Source organism: Brienomyrus brachyistius, chromosome 21 (assembly GCF_023856365.1).
Source record: "Brienomyrus brachyistius isolate T26 chromosome 21, BBRACH_0.4, whole genome shotgun sequence".
Lineage (NCBI taxonomy): Eukaryota > Metazoa > Chordata > Actinopteri > Osteoglossiformes > Mormyridae > Brienomyrus > Brienomyrus brachyistius.
In genome coordinates, this window is record NC_064553.1 from 12,749,055 (window position 1) to 12,767,121 (window position 18,067).

Here is an 18,067-nt window from a genome sequence, read left to right on the forward strand (position 1 = left end):
CATTAATGAATCTGCATAGATGCGAGGATCAATTTGAATTATTTCAGTTAGGCTGACAATGAATATCGGCCGTGCGTCATTCTAATGAAAATCGTCAACCACAGCTGTGACCAGCGATCTCACATTAATCATTAACTGGCCTCAGACTCAGAGGGCGGTTCGGTAACTGGATCCGGTTTATTATTAACGAGGGCAAACGCACGGGAACTGACCTGTGGCGTGCAGTCAGTCACGGTTCTAGAGTGTCGGCTTTCCTCTATACAGGACGGAGTCGACGGCGCTCAAAAATCATACCTTTTGCTGTAAATCATACTTTTTGCCACTCACAGTCTTGCGGGATGTGCAACTGGAGCAATGCACCTTACTGCCACGCAAGCCCCCACCTTGCTAACCTACACACCATAACTACACAAGTGTTATTTACTGATCTGCCCGTGTCAGTGGAGCACGGCTCTGACCAAGAGTAAGCCGTTTGTCATACGAAGATCTCCGGGATTTTCGGCTATTTAGAAAAATAAGTTTTATGTTGCGATACCCCGAAGTGCCCCGAGTTCCATAATATAGTTTATTTCACTTTTTAGATGATACGGTAACGCGGTTGCTGTTTCAAAATGGAGCGATAGTCGATAATCAAAATGCATCAAATGTATTTCGGTAAGGCTTCCGACTAAAAAAATACTTATAAAATGTATATATAAATATCTATATTAAAACTTTAATAGTATATATGAATATAAGAACAAGCAGTCCTTATATATTGTTTTGTTGATATTCTTACCGTCCACCAGGGGTCAGGCTTCTACTAGGAAATTGAAAACAGATGCTCGGTTTCTATATAACCCATGTTAGCTGTAATAATATTTTGACTAATTTGACTGTGGTAGCATATTGGAACTGATTCCCCAATAATTAGAGCTTTCAAAGCGTTGAGATCTAGCAGGAGTCACAAATTAAAAACCCATTTCAAGCCGAAGGTATAGATGCGGTTTCAAATAACCGCATCGTCTCTGGAACATGACTTGGCGCGTTGGCTTTAATTATGTTCGACAGATCCTGTGTAGGGATCTAACTTGCCAGGGGTGAGCGGTGTACGAGGAATTAACTAATTGTAACTCATAAGGAACCATGAGTTTTAACTCCTGCTTCGTGGGGTCTTCTAGTTCCGTTAAGGATAAATAATTCTGAGAATCTGCAGTGATGCGCATTTCATAGTAAAGGCGTAGGAGACTGAACCTCCCCGTGTAAAATACCGGCTTGATGGGTATCCCTAGGGGGCGGCCACGGCGCCAGCGAGCGAAGTGCTCCTCTACAGAGATTTTTTCGGCTTATGTTGTCAGAGCTATTGATTTTTTATCTGACTGCAGTTCCATAGTCCTGCCTGCCTGACTGCTGCAGTTTTATGCCGCAGCAAAAGGTCACTCATTTTGTAAACTGCCTTGCCAAGAAACTTATTTTTATGATTCTCTTGGCATAAATTGGTTGGATAATTACTATTTCGGAATCATAAGTGTTATCCAATAGAATTTAGAGTTGTCCTTTGGAACGAAGCAATGGAACAGCCGCTTTTGTAATAAACTATTATTATTGAACAATTAAAACGATCACTCGCAATATTGTAACCAATGCATAACTTAGGAAAGGACATATAATTAGATTTTTAAATATGCTGATACAATTTGGTAAAAAAATAAAGGCAATACATAATATAAACAGTTATTCACACAAGGTATGATACAGCACAGCATTCTGAATTTCAACTGAATAGTCAAACAGGCTTCCGTTCCTTGCATGACATCATGGTTTCTGCATCATCGCCCAATCACAGCCTCCGGAGACGGGGATAGACAGTTCAGCTATTGCCAGTCTCTCTTATCGGGCCTTCACAATGTATTTAGTGATGCGTGGATTGACTGAGGCTTTAGGTGAATCCTGACATTGTTGTTCCTCTTGGTCGGGCCACTTTAAATAAAGTGGTATAAAGATTGTAGCATTAAGAAAACTACTGCCGGTCGTAAGGCAGTAACTGATGTGTTTGCGGGAATTTTCCATGTAGAAATCGCATTAGTTTGAATGCAGTTCGCAATATAGCCCTCGTGAGGTATGGCAGTCTTCTCTGTTTGAAGGAAATCAGTTAAGTATGGAGGCACTGCAATACCACAGCATGTACTCCTTGTGCCTCCTCTCTTGGCATCTCAAAGCAGTGCCCTTGATCGACCGCAGCCCTCTCGCCTTTTCCCAGCAGACTTCATGACTCACAAACGGCTGTGGCGATAGTGCGAGGTGAATCCAACGGGGTCTCGCTATAGACTCGCCTGTGCTCGTTAGCGACTACACACCTGCGGCTCTGCTTCATCACTGGCAATCGCAGTACGTCTTCAAGTACCCCGGCCCTCACCAGCCTCCACCCAACTGCAAGCCACACTCGCCTGGCACAGTCTGACCTCCGCAGTGCCGTGCGGCCACTGCACTTGACTTGTGATTCAAATGATAAATAATCAGTAATACTACATTTACACTGAAGCACCAGACAGACTGTCAGTGTTAGAGAACCTTTCCCGGTTTAAATATTAGAGTCATTTATTAGCTTCATTCTACGCTGATGGCCCCTCAAGCACCAATAACTGTCCCACTGTAGGACAGTGGACACTGGACGTTTTTCCCACCGTCCAGGGCACCCTGAGTCCTGTGTTGAGCTGGCAGTGGGGTTTCTGGGCAGCGGGCATCTGCCATCATTTGGTTTTCACAGTGTCCCTTGCAGTGTCCCTTTGCAGTCAGATTGCCGTGAATGGGACCCGTAGCCTCCAGCACAATGTGATCGCTGCCCTCTCAGCAAACAAGCCTCTAAGTTTCTTATTTTTTTTCTTTTTCTAGTGTTTTGTATTTCTTCAGTGTGCTATAACTTATCGCCTTGTAGAATCTGCAACAAAAAGAGACAAGTTTAGTTTGTTCGGCCGGAAGATGCATTAGTAATTCTGCGACAGAGCGACGCGTCACGTACATTTTTACACATACAGCTCTGGAGAAAATGGGGAGGTCACAACAAAATTTGTAGTTTCACTCATTTCTCAGTTTAGGCAAATGCGTCTGTGTAAAATATGCATTTTTTGCAAACTGCCGCCTGGTTCTGTCCTGTTTCTCATTGATGAAGGGCTTCTTCCTTCCTTTATGGGACCTCAGTCCTGCTTCCAGGAGCCTGATACACAGTGTCCTAGCAGAGCACATCACGCCTGCTCTTAGTGCTTCCCGCTCCTTTTGACGGTCACTTGATGTCGCCCTTCATGATTCATGAGGCACTGTTGGATAAGGTAACATTCATCTCTGGCATTAGAAAGTCGCTTCTACACTCTACCTGCCTGCTTTCTGGTCGTTCCCAGTGTCTCCTGCTTCACCTTATTCTTCTGTACTGCTGTCTTACAAACTTTGAGCCTGGAAGCAGCCTGCAGCTCAGTGTAGCCTCTGCCAGCAGAACCAGGATTGAACCAGGATTTAAAAATGCAGATTTTAAAAAAAATATAGATTGGTCTATAATTTTTTTTCCAGAGCTGTATTATAAAATATGGCATTAGCTTAAACGGACGTGCATGTGAAGGTTAGAGTAATGAAGTTGCTGCTTACCTACCTGGTTGCGCGTCTTATGCGATTTCTGCAGCCAGACGCGCCACTGGTCGTACAGCTTGATGGTCACGCCGCTGCAGCCGTACGTGTGCTTCCGCACCCAGCCGAAGAACTGCTTCAGCTCCCGGCGCAGCGTGGCGTTCTGCTCGCCCACCTTGGGGTCACATGACCCACTCAGCAGCCGCTCTAGGCAGGAACGGTGGGTTGTTAGATTCACTCTCTGTGCTATACAGGGCTCTTAAGGGGCAATACACCACATAATATTAAAAGAACATTTTTAAAAGAACATTGAATGAACAAGCAAAAAACAAACACATTTATAAATGATTAAATACATAAACAATTAAATAAAGTGTTTTTAAGTCTTTCTTTTTATAAATAATTCTGCACTGCACTGACAGGTTCCGTTCTGATCCCAGCCTGGAACTCTGTAGGGACCTTTCAGGTCTGTGACTTGCTCTGCCCTTTCTCACCACTAAGGGGCGTTGAGGCGGCCGTGGGGCTGCTCCAGTCACTCCAGATGCCGGGTCTCCTGGACCCGTAGATGCCCACCGGGTTGCAGCGCACTTGGACGAAGTAGACCGTGCCAGGTCTGAGGCCAGCCAGCCGGCAGGACGTCTGATTGCCGACGTCATCCACAACCTGCGAGCAATCAGAACAGTCACTGTATGTGGATGGTATGAATTTAGCATGTGACATAACTGGGAGCACGGCATGAATCCCATCGCTGCTTTGTGTATGTTTACATCAGTTTCCTCCCACAGTCTAAAAGCACACAGCTAACTGGTGTATCTAAACTGGCAGAATGAATGGCACATGTGAGCCAGTGAGTCTGTGTGCCTCGTATTGGATGGGCAGCACTGCCTTGTCTGCTCTGATGGCTGAGACTCCAGGCTCCGCCTTGTTCCCGTACTGAATAAGAGGTGAGGAAGATGTGTGAGGAAGGTGTGTGAAGTGATCATGCAGCATGTGATGAAATAAATGAGAAACTCACAAGGAAATTATAAATGTACAATATATGTAAATGATATAATAGTACAGAAAATATACGCTATGGACAAAAGTATTGGGACACGCCTCTTAATTATTGAATTCAGGTGTTTTATTCAGACCGATTGCCACGGGTTTCCAAACATTTGTGAATGAATGGATCATTCTGAAGAGCTCAGTGAATTCAAGCGTGGTACTGTGATAGGATGCCACCTTTGCAATAAGTCAGTTTGTTGAAATTTCTTCCCAGCTACATATTCCACAATAAACTGTACATGGTAGTACTGCAAAGTGGAAGTGTTTAGGAACTACAGAAACTCAGCCATGAAATCGCAGACCACGTCCAGTAACGGAACGGGGTCGCTGAGCGCTGAGACGCATAGCACGTAAAAGTCGCCAATACTCTGCTGACTCAATAACTGCAGAGTTGCATACTTCCTCTGGCATTAAACCTCAGCACAAAAGCTGTGCACCAGGAGCTTCATGGAAAGGGCTTCCATGGCCGAGCAGCTGCATGCAAGCCTCACATTACCAAGCACGATGCCAAGCGTTGGATGGAGTGGTGTGAAGCACACCGCCACTGGACTCTGGAGCAGTGGAAACGTGTTCTGTGGAGTGACGAATCACGCATCTCTGTCTGGCAGTACGGCGGATAAGTCTGGGTTTGGTGGATGTCAGGAAAATGTTACCTCTATGACTGCATTGTGCTAAATGAAAAGTTTGGTGTGGAAGAACTTGACTGAACCGCATGGAGCCCTGACCTCAACCTCATCAAACAGAAGAACAGATTGTGAGCCAAGGCTTCACGTCCAACATCAGTGCCTGACCTTACAAATACTCTTCTGGATGAATGGACAAAAATTCCCACAGATCCCCCAAAACCTTATTGAAAGCCTTCCCAGAAGAGTGGCAGCTGTCATGCAAAGTGGGGACCAGCTCCACTTTGATGCCTGTAAATTTCTAATGGGACGTCATAGAAGTTCCTGTAGGTGTAATGGCCAGGTGTCCCAATACTTTTGTCTATATAGTGTACAAAACTGTTGCAAACTTTTCCACACAAAAAAGTTTAGCAACTGAGAAATCCATAAAATATACGTGGAGTGCTGGTTTGCAGTTATAGCTACACTGTTACCATGACGCACTGGCCTCAGTGCTGCAGCCAGACCTACCTTCCAGTCTGTACTGTCCTCCAGTCGGTAGCGGATCTGGTACTTGGCCTGGAAGAGGAAGTCCTTCAGGGCAGGGGGGTTACTCCATCGTACGCTCAGCTGATCGTCTAGCTCCCCCACCCGACTGACGTGGACATCTACGGGGGGGTCTGTGGTCACTGTGGTGGACAAAAATACAGACATGCACGCACCGTTTAACATGGGCATGGAACAGCAGCACACAGTCACCCAATGAATATCATCTCTAGGTGACAGCAGAGGCCACAGTATAGCACAGTGCTTGCATTGTAGTGTGCAGTGCAATGGTTGTGGGTTTCAATCCCTGGGAGCACACGTACATTAGAACCCTTCTCTCTATTTAGGGTTCCCATACGTCCGGGTTTCCCTGGACACGTCCTCTTTCTGGGCCCCCATCCGGGTGGTTTTTGAAAAACTGGTGCAGAATTTGTCCGGCTTTAGCGCTGCAACCCATATGACCCAGTGCTGCAAGTTACAGTGGAGCACCAAGGAAAGAAGGAAAAGGCACCAATTTTTGATATAGGGCAGCTGCTCAGGATCATCTCACCGCATTTGCAAAGCTCATGCACACGTTCACTTGAAAATCTAAACGTTATCAACATCCCTACGTGTCACGTTGCTCACGAGTGACGTCAAATTCCGGAAACCATTGGCATTTTGAGACGAGATTTTTGCTTTCATGTGAACAGTGAGTTGTGTCATTTGCTTGAAGTTTAACAAACTTTAGCTTAGCGTTTTGTAACTTTTGTTGAAAAAGACGTGTAAACACGTTGTGTCAGTTGTTTGTAGATTGTGAAACAAGAGTCAACTGTAAGGGTACAGGATGCAAATTTCCGTTTTACAGGGTAGTTAGGGAAAGCATATTAATATTCATGAGAGATGCTCTGTCCGATTGGTTGCTGAAAGTGAAAACTCATTGATATTCGGATCCCCAAGCAGCTCCTCTTTTTCATCCCACCAAATATGGTAACCCTACCATTACTGGAAATCACTTTGGGTAAATGTGTCAGATATATAATAACTTACATGGCTGAGTCTGAGTCAGCTTGCAAGCCAACCCCAGGAAGCACAGCACAGGCCACAGGGCCAGAAAAAACCCTGGCTGGGATGCCAGGTTGTGTCAAAGTACACGCATACACTGTACTGACAATTTAGACATGCCAGTTGACCCGAACTCATGCCTTTGGACTGTGGGAAGGAATCAGGGTAACCAAAGGCAACCTCCAGAAACACAGGAAAAACACGCACAGACTAAGTGCTACAGGCGAGATTCAACCCACTGTGTGACTATGCTGCCCTTGAAATAACTTTCCATGAGTCCATCCATCCATCAATCTATCCATCATCTAACCAAGACTCACCCTAGTCACAGGCTGCTCTCCAAAGGCTCAGCTGAAGGAATGGCAGCCTCAGGACTGTCAACGGCCCGTTTCAGACCAGTACCTACCCCTCTGAAATACGTACCTCTGCAATTATATGTCTACTTTTGTGAGTGCCCTTGTTTTGTTTTTTGCTGCCTAATTCAGACACATTTCCTTGTTCCCGATTGGATGGCGTAAGTAAGAGTTCCTATGTAATGATGTACAAAAGGCAAATACAAAATCTTGAATCCTGGTTAGGGTCTCGTGGCTGGAGCTTGTCCGAAGCAGCAGATTCTGGGCTCCAATGCAGGTCACATAAAGGCACACACGCAATCACATGCTATATACACAATAATTAACCTAACTGCATGTCGTTGGGCTATAGAATGGGCAATACTCCCGAAGAAATCTGGGTGTCACTAGGAGAACATGCAAACTCCACATAGCCCAAACCCTGGTTGTGTGTAGCAACAGCACTACCCACCGAGCCACCAATCCGCCTTTCAAACAACCGTTGGAACAGTGAAATCACTAGTAAAATGAGCAAATCAAGACTAATTAAAATGCATTCTGACCTACAGGCCAGTGATGCACGGTGTCTGACACCTTTGGTCCGACAGGAACCTCTTTCATTTCTCGCGTGAGATTCCAAACACAGACGAAAATGGTTAATTTGAACGTCAGCGTCTGCACCATTGCCGGTTCGCTGTTTTAAAAACACCCACGTTACGCCACAACAAGAAACTGGGAGAGATAGTGAAACTCCCAGCACAATAACATCAGACAGACTTGCGTGGGCATCGCTAAACACGAGTACTTTCTGTTTTTCTTTCGTTGAAGGATGCATCACCCAAGAGACGGCATTTTTGTCAGATCTCTAACTCGCCTGGATACCTCCCCCCCTCAGCGGGGGTGTATACGTCAACAAATCTCCTCCTGGCTCGACCTGTTCGTCAAAGCCAACACCACCACACCCCTTTAATGGCAGCTATGCTACAGACCCCGCAGCTAATATCGTCGTATTAAACACGAGGCTGAATGTTGAGTCTGAGTCGGTGACTGGTGTTGATCCTCATATGGTTCATCTCCACTCTCACCCCCACGCTCTCTCGTCGATGTTTACCAATCCATCCACCGGGAATGCGGGGCAAATCATCTTAGCGTCTGTTAAAACAACCAGTCCGCTCGCTGTTTATAGCCGGGCGATTGTAGATTTAAAAAAAAAAAAAACATTCTCACCATTTGCAAATGGGCTAAGTACTTTAATGCAACCGGTCGAGAGATCCTCAAATAAACATTTCACCACGGGCTGGTTTGACTTCTGGGATATATGCCTTAATGTCCTGTTTCCATTCCCGGAATGCATGCTGACGAGCCTCGCCGGTTTTGGCCATTTCGCCCTGAGCTAATCATGAATGAATTCTGGAAATTAACATTTCCGTAGCCAGGGAAGGCGAAAGAATGAGATGGAAGGGGTGCGTAACGCCTCCGGCATCCTCGGCAGTTTTTGGCCTTTGCCTCCTCTCTCTCAGTCATTCCTTCTTCTCTGACGCTTCAGGCTACAACCAAAAGTGACAGGACTCAAACTTCATGATGCCCCCCCCCCCACCCATCCATTTGGCCCCCAGTGGTGCTGTTACTCCCCTGGCAGAATGGATAAAATCGCTTCATTTGGAAATTTTGTAGCTGTTAATATGTGTCTAGATGTGAGACCATTAGAGAATGGGATATTGTAGGCCAATCACAGGCTTCCTCAGCCTGTCTGATAGCCTGAGCCGTAATCTTTAGCTAGTCAGGCTTGGAGGATTTCTGTGGTGTTTGGATTATCGGGGGGGGGGGGGGGGGGGTGGCATGAAATTCCATGAGTGTAGGCATAGTGGGAGTGTGGATGAGTTCATCAAATCGGAAGGATGGTCCTGCCAACCATGTCAAGGGGAATTTGTCCCAAGCACTGATTGGTCCCTGGTGGGGTCAGGGGGCATTACAAGTTTTATTTACCCCCTGTTCCCAGCGCCCAGAGTCACGCGGTTATCCTCCAAACAAAATTCTCCAACTCACCCACGTCGAGGATGTCCAGGGTGATGATGTCAGAGGTGGCCGTTCCCAGCTGGTTAGAAGCTTCCACCCAGATTTCATAGGGAGTGAAGAGGGCCAGGTCTCGGGGGATGTGGCAGCTGTAGAGTTGTCCCATACCGTAGTGTTCACACTCTTTCTCCCGGCCGTACCACCTGTGCATCACCCACAGAATCCCATGATGGGACTGCAGTTTCCATGGTTACCATCATTCCCTATTCCGGAAGCTGAGGTTAAGCTGCATCAGGAATAACTTCAAAACCTGATGATGCGTGAATGGAAATTTTGCCTTCTACATCAGACTGAAATGCGAAGCCTTTCCAGAACCACAGAGCAGCACTCATCAGCAGAAGCTGAGGATCCTACCTGAGACGGTACTTGAGTCTGTATTTGGTCCTTATAAAGGTCTCTCCCTGTCCACCTGGGGCCCACTTACAGGTGAGGTCTTTTGTGTTTCGGGACCAGCAGGTTAGGTTCACTGGTTTCTCGGGGGGCACTGGGGACACAAAGGGGGTGGGGGGGGGTGACATTATGTCCTGCTTTTGTGGCATTTTCTTTCCTAAACATTGTACGGTGACACTAACTCGGTCATCATAATGCATTATAGATACCTTCATAATGCATTATAATGCATTCATAACGTATTACAAGCATGGCTATAACTAATTATAAAAAGGCATAACACATTACAGCCATGTTTATTACGCATTTTGAATGCTTTATGAATTCGCCATGAATAATGCACTATAGATTCCTTAATAATGCATTATAACGGATTATACTGATCATTATAATGCATTATGAGGGTATCTATAGTGTATTACAGATGAGAACTTCAAAGAGCATTCAAAATTTATTTTTGTTTATACTAATGTATGAATGCATTTCAATGAGTTATGAAGGTATCTATAATGCATTATACATGACTTCTCTAAGTAAAGTGTTACCCATTGTTCTTTGAACTAACAGTATTACATTCAAACAGAAATAGCCATATGTGTTTCAGGGTATCAGGCAAATTAACTGAATGAAAAACTGTCCAGATTAAAGCAGAGGACAGCTGGAACAACCCATGTAAACAGTCCCTGGTTCAAAGGGTTAATCTTCAAGAGACGCTGCCTGACCATACAAGTCGAGTGCTGGTGAGGCGACAACGAATTTAGACTGAAAATAATGTCTTGACTTCCAAGTGCTTCAAACTTCATTTTTTCCCTCGCTGTCATGCCCACTTAACTTCTGGAGAGCTTCCAGGAGGCACTCAGCCTTCCTGCCTCTGCCCCCCTGCCAGCGGGTGACACCACCCCAAGATTCAGACCACCTCCCCTCCCTGCGCCGCAGGCCGTCTCTGTGCGTCTGCCTGCACGTGTCTGCGTCACCCTGTAAGTTTGCCTGTCGTCATACGCGCTCCCCTGCACACCTCACTTTACACGTACAATGCCCCCTCCCTAATCCAAGCTACCCCCCCAGTCACAGGGTGTGTGGGCTCCTATCTGCTAGTCCTATCTAATAGTCACACTGAGGACTCTTTCCCTGCTACGTCAGGTGTAAACTTAAAAAGTTTCACGGATTCCTGATGCTGAGTTTCAGAACCACCACAGTAGGAGTTCCAGACCCTGGTTCTGTGGACTGGTACCGGTTCAATTCCCCAAAAATCAACAACATATTTTCAGTTTTTTACAACCCTTCAGATTAGTGTGTTCTGGTCACATTTGAAAAACATGGAGACGGTCACACTCATTAAATCGCCGATCGATCCACCGCTACCCCTGCAGCCGTTTTGCCAGTCCGAGACATTATTTGACATTTTTGCATGCTGTAAGCTGATCCATCTACACCAAAAGGTTAGGAACCTCTTCCCTACTGAACAGATCTGTAAAATGTACAATGGCCCACTACAACACCCCACTGCCCCCTTCTCCCCGCCAGGCAAGACTTACTGCCCACATAGAGGCAGGAACCGGCCAGAACGTGCCCCCCACCGCCGTGGCACACCAGGTTGTCGCCGGAGGGCTGTCGGGAGCCGCTGAGGCGGGGCAGCGTGACCGTGAGCTCCGTGGGCCCCGCCACGCTGTAGGCGCCGCTGGGTAGCCGCTGCCCATTCAGGGTCCAGAAGAGCTGGCTGGCATGCAGGCCCAGCTCAGAGCTCACCGAGCAGGTGGCTGTCAGTGTGGAACCGATGCGCAGAGCAGGGTCCTGGGGGAAGATGGCCGCCACCTCTGGGAAAGCATGAGCAGCACTGATAAATGCAGTTCAAAGGTTAAGGACCGGCACGTGTGAGCTGAAAGACAGGGGTCACCGGTTCAAGTTCCGAGGTCTTGTATGCCTGACAAGGGAGGGGCGGGGTTTATAAATGAAGAAGCAAGACGGGGAATGTCAGAGGTAAGCACCGGAATGTATTGTTTCAAGTCCCGGCTGTTGTCCATCATGGTAAGTTGCTAAGCTCGGCTATATAAATAAAGAATTTCTATGTGATTCACACTGGATGGAAGTACGTGCTTGGCAATTAAGAAAATGCATAGTATTTGCGTTATATATTATAGTTTGTACAAATTTTAACCGTTCACATGAGAAAGAGCGTCCCCTAAAGCGATGCATTGTGGGAAAAGCAGGCGATTGGATCGCGGCTCACATGTGGAGGTTTACCGGAAAGGCTCTGAAAAGAGTTTCACCGTTTTCACCACAGCAAACAGAGTTCATGAAAAACTCTTGGAGGGCGGAAAAACAATGCAACATGTGGGGAGCAGGATGCTGTGGGCGGGGCCTGGCCGGGACACATGGGGGGGGGGGGGGACCAGAACCCCAGCTGTGAGACTACAACAGCCACTGTCATACGAGCACATGTCCCTGCAAGAGGCCGCCGTCTGCCTAACAGGGTATCTTGGGCCCACCCCCGGCCCACCAAATCCATCTAATGAATTCATCAAGTCTTTAACTAAACCAGCTGTCCTTCTGTATGCGGTCTAGCTACCACCAAAGGTGATTTAATCCAGGTGCGTTCACGCTGATGCGGCACAGGTTATCAGAAGTTCATTGAAGCGCTCCTTCACTGGAAGACCTCCATAGTGAAGGCCGTTCAATTTTTTTGTCCTATGCACGATAAAATATGAGCGTATAGTATCCTATTTGCCTGGCGCTTAAATTATTTGGTGCATAAGGTCATACGTTTCAGCATATCACAAAGCGTTCTTTCTGATGTATTCAGATTTATTACTGTCTGTAGTGTGTGTGTTTGGTCATAATGAGTAACATCTTGGCATAATGTATAACATCTGTATTAGGACAGGAATACAAGTACACTACTATAAAATATCACGAACACTGCCAAAGCGTAGAAGGCACAGCCCCGGTCTTTGCTAGACCCTGTTATGTACAGCCAACCAAAACGAGAAAAAAGTTGAGCAATTGAATGTCACAGCCAGGAGGACGACGGCGAGTTAACGGACGCCGGCCGACTTCAGAACTAATGACGACGACGACGCAGGAACGTAAACACTAGCGCTGCAATCTAAATATGCTCATGAAAGCAGCAATTAGCTTTATTTGTTACTTTATGTCTGTTATGTGGCTGGTGTCTGAATAGGAAGTGGGTAATAAAACATAATGCCGTTCAATGAAGAAAGATCATCCCACGGCCAAGGTCATAAAGCAGGATCTCCAGCCTTATTTATAGTTAGAGCTGCTTCATCAAAGGAAATAATCAGGGGAGCTACGAAGCGACATTAAAAGTTATCGACCCGGCGGGGGGGATGGTGACAGTAGAAGCCGTCGATTAATTCCTAGATTAATATTCCTCCTTTCATGTCGAGTCCACAGCACGTCGCCATATTGTCTTCGTTTGGTTTGGGCTCATGACAGCCGATGAGATCTGCACCAAGACGGTCACGCTTATGAGCAAAATTAAGAAAGAAAAAAGTAAATTAACATATTCGATCCTTTTTCTAAAAAGTGCCCTGCAAGCCGCTCGTCGGCTCCCTGTTGGATTCTAGTAGCTCACGATCAATGCGTCGGCGACCACAGCGATAAAGGTTTCGCTCAAATAAAAAAGAAAATTTGACGTGTTCTACAGTAATCCGAGGATGCCGATGCTGCTGTAACGACAGAAAATGTAGGCTTGTTTTCATTATCTATATTTGCGTTATCGGTCTGCCAGGAAGTAAGAAAGGCCTCTAATCTTGTGTTTGTTTACATGTATTTATCCGACGCTCTCCCCCCACCTGGCGATCAAGCCAGCCTCGATTTCCATCTGTCTGTCGGGTGAAAAGATCCAGTCACTACAATGCCAGCTTTAGGCAGCAGGAGTGCTGTCTGAAGCTGACCTAGTACCTGAATAACTGTAGGTGTCCAATGAAGACGAACGGCAAATGCCCTTAAGACATAAAATATGTGCATGCCGCTTTAGAGAGAACACCCATGAAATACTGAGATCCACTCTGAGAAAAAGTAGAATTACAGTGATTGCAAAAGTAACTATTGCCGCTTTCTTTCAAATCATAACTTAGTAGTAGATAATCAGTGACACCAACCAGGAATTCCTTTGTAAACATCAGCGCGAGTCTAGTGATGTCTGAAATATTAAAGAGTCGATGTTTCCAACATGGGTTTTCAATGCCCAATACACTGTATGCTATACAACTCTCTGTGACACTCTTTCGAACAATCAGAGCCAAAAAATATGTTGGGAATCTTATATTGTCGTTAATCGGAAACTCTTTCTCTAAACATTTATTTTTCTGTGTTGCGGTTATTTGTATATAAAACTGCACATATATTCATTTAGATATTATGGGTGTCCACCCAACAATGTCCATGATTGTTCCATGAGATTACTTAATACGTATAGTATTTGTTTAATTTCATGTTTAGGCCTTACTATTATGTTTTATGGAGTATCTTTATAAATAGTAGGTGGGCGGAACATTATCGATCGCTGCCTCAGTGAACTTTTAATATTTTGATATTAAATCCTATGCTATGCATATGATGTGGGTAAAAAGCGTTAATTATACTGACAGTCACGTATGGAACAGCTGGTCTCATAAAAACTCTTTCTCATCTTCTTTCAACTAGGCTACAGTAATCATTATCTAGGCCTGGACCTTTTTTATTAAACCATGCCTTGGTTACAACCTGAATTTCTTTAGAAAAATATTTGAAGGTTTCTACGGTATATGTTAAAACATTATGTAAAAAATTAAGCCTTTAAACAAAGCCAAAGCTGTACTAAAATGGTGTATAAGCGAATGAAAGTGAAGTATAAGGGGAATGGAAAAGATGGAAATTTTCTTGTTGCGTTAATTGAAAACGTTGACACGTTTTAATAATTTTAATCTATTTGTTTTAACGACAACAAAACTCTCTCCTTCCAAAGCCAATTCTTAAACGTACTCCAAATAACACCTGTGATTTATGTTGACTCGGTTTATGTTGACTATGTTGACTCGGTTAACTTAATGATGTTAAGATTATATACATTACTGGTAAACAGTTAAATCACCGTGTCTCAGAAAGTCATGTGTGTTTGAGCTTATGTTTATGCTAAAGGGCCCGTTTTACAGTATTAAAAAAACCAAATAATGCCAGTCAGCTAAAGGATGTTTTGTTACAGGTCAAACATTAACCTCGTCTGCTAAACATATCATTTCTCACAACAAAGAGCCCAAAAACACGTCGATTCTCAGGTACGCAAAGTATATCCATGTTTATTATTAATTTTGTAAAACACATTTATAAATATATATGAGGCTTTAACATATTAATTCCTTGTTTTATGAACTCACTTCCAGTATTATTACTTTGACTATGAATCTTTCACTATACGAGAAGTCTGAGCATTTTTATTATTAAACTAGTATTAAATTTGCAATTTCATTTAATCACAGACTGCTTCAACGAGATGTTGGCTTCCGTCTTTGTGTGAGAGCGGCTCCGCGGACGATCGTCCACGTAACTCGAAATAATAATAGTCTGATTAAAAATTGCCACAATTACAGCACAGGGTTAGCTTAGCGGAGCCCTGGGCAAAGCGAGACCTTTTATTCTTCTACTTACGTGTCGCAGAAGACAGCACGCGAGGAATGTGCAGAACAAGGAACAGCACCGCGATCATATTTAAAGGAACTTCTGTGCTCTTTCAGTTTTCCTCTCTCCTCCGTTTGTGCTCCTTTGCAGATGTGTGTAAGGGGCGTTTTGCACGGAAAGAAGAAGCGCGGTTAAAAACGCTGCGCTCAAAAGGTGCCGATACCTTTCCTACTGTTGTTTGTCCGGCACTTTCAAAGACTACAGGTATTTATAGAGAAACTTATGCCCCCTACCAAAGATCTGTCCTGCTTGGCTTAATTATAGGCTTGATATGTCTTACAACCGTCCCATTCAGTTGGCTTGGTGTGCAGTGAAAGCACGCCTCAACAGCTAGCTAACACACAAGTTGATACTTTCCAAGCCCCTCCCTTGTCTTCCCACTCAGTCGCTAGACTTTTTTTTGCCTCTTTCTTTTCTTTTTCTCCTTTCTATTTCCCCTTCATTCTTCTGTCCTGCTCCGGCCGGTATAAGCTTTGTTGTCAAAGACTGGGGCATTTTCCACGATCCTCCAACATTTTCGCTACAAGTCTAGTGGGCTCGTGAGTCACGGGGTTTAGCGAAACCTGTGCGGCTTGGGGAAGGGTGACAGACCAGCTTTCTTTCTGAGAAGGAAAAAATATTGCGTAATTCTGCTTTCCTTGTTTGTATTGTTAATTGAAAAAAATCTTTGCCTTGGGCAACGAGAACACTTGAGGAGATCCAAGTGAAGACGATGTATTTATTTTGACAGTGTGGTGGGTGAGACGTGTGCATCTCAAGTTAAACAGAGTCATTCGGTTTTATATACAGGTATACGCTTCGTGTCAACTTGTAATGGACCCTCTAGTGCCGGTAAAATACTGTCTTCTACGCATATTACGTATATAAAAACTGAGCGAATGGACAAATCCCCCGTCAACCCAGTTCTCTTTTCGAACAAATTATGATTTTAGCAAATTGTGTCAATGTAGGAAAAATAAGTACACTGTAAACTGTAAAGTTGAGAAAATCGCAGCAATAACATCATCTACTTAATTTGACACACACACACATACACACACAGACACATGCACATTTAATATATATACATGCATATTTTTCAGCTTATCGCGGAAAAGTTTTGAAAATAACTTTCTCAATGCTAAAATAAACAGTATTAACTTAAGCATTATTAGAATTTATCATATTAGTAAAATATATATGGAAATTTGTGATCAGTGTATTTCATTTAGAACAATAATCAGAAAAGTTGACTTACAAATGTTAACAGCAACATTAATGGGATAAAAATGTAGTTGCAGACATCAGACGTGCCGACGTTCAGCTTGAATATCAAAAGCTGACGTTTTGACTCGCGGCACAGACTGGAAACAAGTTCTTGATGGATCTGTGGTGTTACCTGATGATCCACCGCATTGCACACTTTTGACATCACTTCCTCAGGTAGGGAGGAACGATAGGCCTCACGTCCGCATCAGCTACCTTCTTCTTGTTAAAGTCCGTAATAAAAACTTTTACGTCGACTTAAAAACTTATTCCTAAAGCACTTTTAATTCCGGATATTCAGTTTCATTCATTTTGTATTTGCATTTATTTGCATCTGCATTCATTCTGATTTCTAACATATGAATCTGACAGATGTTTTGCTTGTTCATCTTATGTATTTTTTGTTAATTTAAAATCCCCTAGTTGGGATGATCTTACAAATGGAATATCCGCCATAACAGGATTATTTTAATTACCTGGTGCAACCGTGGTACCATATAGGCTATGTATTTTTAAATATATAGGTTCTCAATCTGTTTTCAAATTGCTCTGAACCACGACGCTAGTTACAGCTCTGCGGCGCTGTTTAAACTCGTGCCTCGGTCAGTTATCCAACTTACTGACCTGCGTTTTCTCGTAAAAATGACCACCGACCGAAAAGTTTACCGGTTCGACCGTGAGTATAGGTTTTCCGCCCCTCAAGCGTTCTAAAAAAAGCTTTTGTGACTCGTTTTAAAGTAGCACGTGTCTTTTCTTGTACAGTGACATAAATGAACACCGACAAAAAAATATAAAAATTAATTTACAAGTGAAATATTCCATCAAGAAGATTCAAAGTCGAACCGCATGTAGCCCATATGTGTCGCTAAAGTACTTTTAAAAATGAATTTATTGCGTATTTTCAAATTTTGCAATAAACAAATGTTACTATTATAGCAATTTTCTTGATGTAATATACTTCTGTCAACATAATCATCACAATATGTTTTCTCAAAATTAATACAATTTATTATGAGCTACTGTTTATTAATCTGTCAAGTCAGTGACGTAGACACGCCGGTGTGCACATTTCAATTACCGGGTAGAGAGTCGCTGAATTACTGTAACAGGCAATTGTGTCATTGAAACTCTCGCATGAAACGAAAGGGGTTTAGAAAAGAACTTTTATTAATGTGCAAGTATTACATTTATTGCAAATGCTATGCATCTTCAAATATACTAGTTAAAGTTAAAAGTTATTGGTCCCGAGAAGTAGTTAGATTTTGTGATTCTCCAAAAATTGTTCCTCAAAAATTGAATAAAAATGTTTTTCATTGAAAGTAAAGGTTTGGCGGAAACTAATAGGCTTATATGTATGCTGTCACGCTTATTTTATATAGCCTAGTCTGCTGTTTTTGTGAGTAATTGAAAAGATATTTCATTTTCTTATATAAGTATATAATTTATTTTACGATGTGTTCCTTGTCGTTTTCCGCATGAAGCGCCCCAACTAACACTAATTTTTGCGTTCCTTTGCAG

General features: G+C 43.9%; 1 protein-coding gene across 7 annotated transcripts; it reads right to left on the bottom strand.

The window, feature by feature from the left end:
- Positions 1-1,563: 1,563 nt before the first annotated feature.
- Positions 1,564-15,872, bottom strand: crlf1a (cytokine receptor-like factor 1a). 7 transcript variants are annotated; one of them, XR_007384350.1, is made up of 9 exons: positions 15,275-15,872; positions 11,164-11,442; positions 9,593-9,722; positions 9,212-9,381; positions 5,775-5,932; positions 4,089-4,257; positions 3,620-3,801; positions 3,354-3,456; positions 1,564-2,917 (listed from the first exon to the last, which is right to left on the bottom strand). XR_007384350.1 is itself a non-coding variant. In XM_048988952.1 (9 exons), exons 1-8 carry the CDS (start codon positions 15,330-15,332, stop codon positions 3,386-3,388), a joined length of 1,221 nt encoding a protein of 406 aa, XP_048844909.1. In that variant the 5' UTR covers positions 15,333-15,872; the 3' UTR covers positions 1,564-2,917; positions 3,354-3,385. The 7 variants fall into 7 exon arrangements, 6 of the variants coding, with proteins under 6 accessions (XP_048844909.1, XP_048844910.1, XP_048844915.1 ...); XM_048988952.1 differs by having other exon boundaries at positions 3,616-3,801; XM_048988953.1 differs by having other exon boundaries at positions 3,350-3,456; positions 3,616-3,801.
- Positions 15,873-18,067: the final 2,195 nt, after the last annotated feature.

Bases quoted from the DNA above. Each gene is read 5' to 3' on its own strand.
- crlf1a (XM_048988952.1), bottom strand. From the start codon at position 15,332: ATGATCGCGGTGCTGTTCCTTGTTCTGCACATTCCTCGCGTGCTGTCT. The intron at 11,443-15,274 runs GTAAGTAGAAGA...ATGCTTTCCCAG, and splicing joins CGTGCTGTCTTCTGCGACAC to AGGTGGCGGCCATCTTCCCC. The intron at 9,723-11,163 runs GTAAGTCTTGCC...TTGTGTCCCCAG, and splicing joins TTCCTGCCTCTATGTGGGCA to TGCCCCCCGAGAAACCAGTG.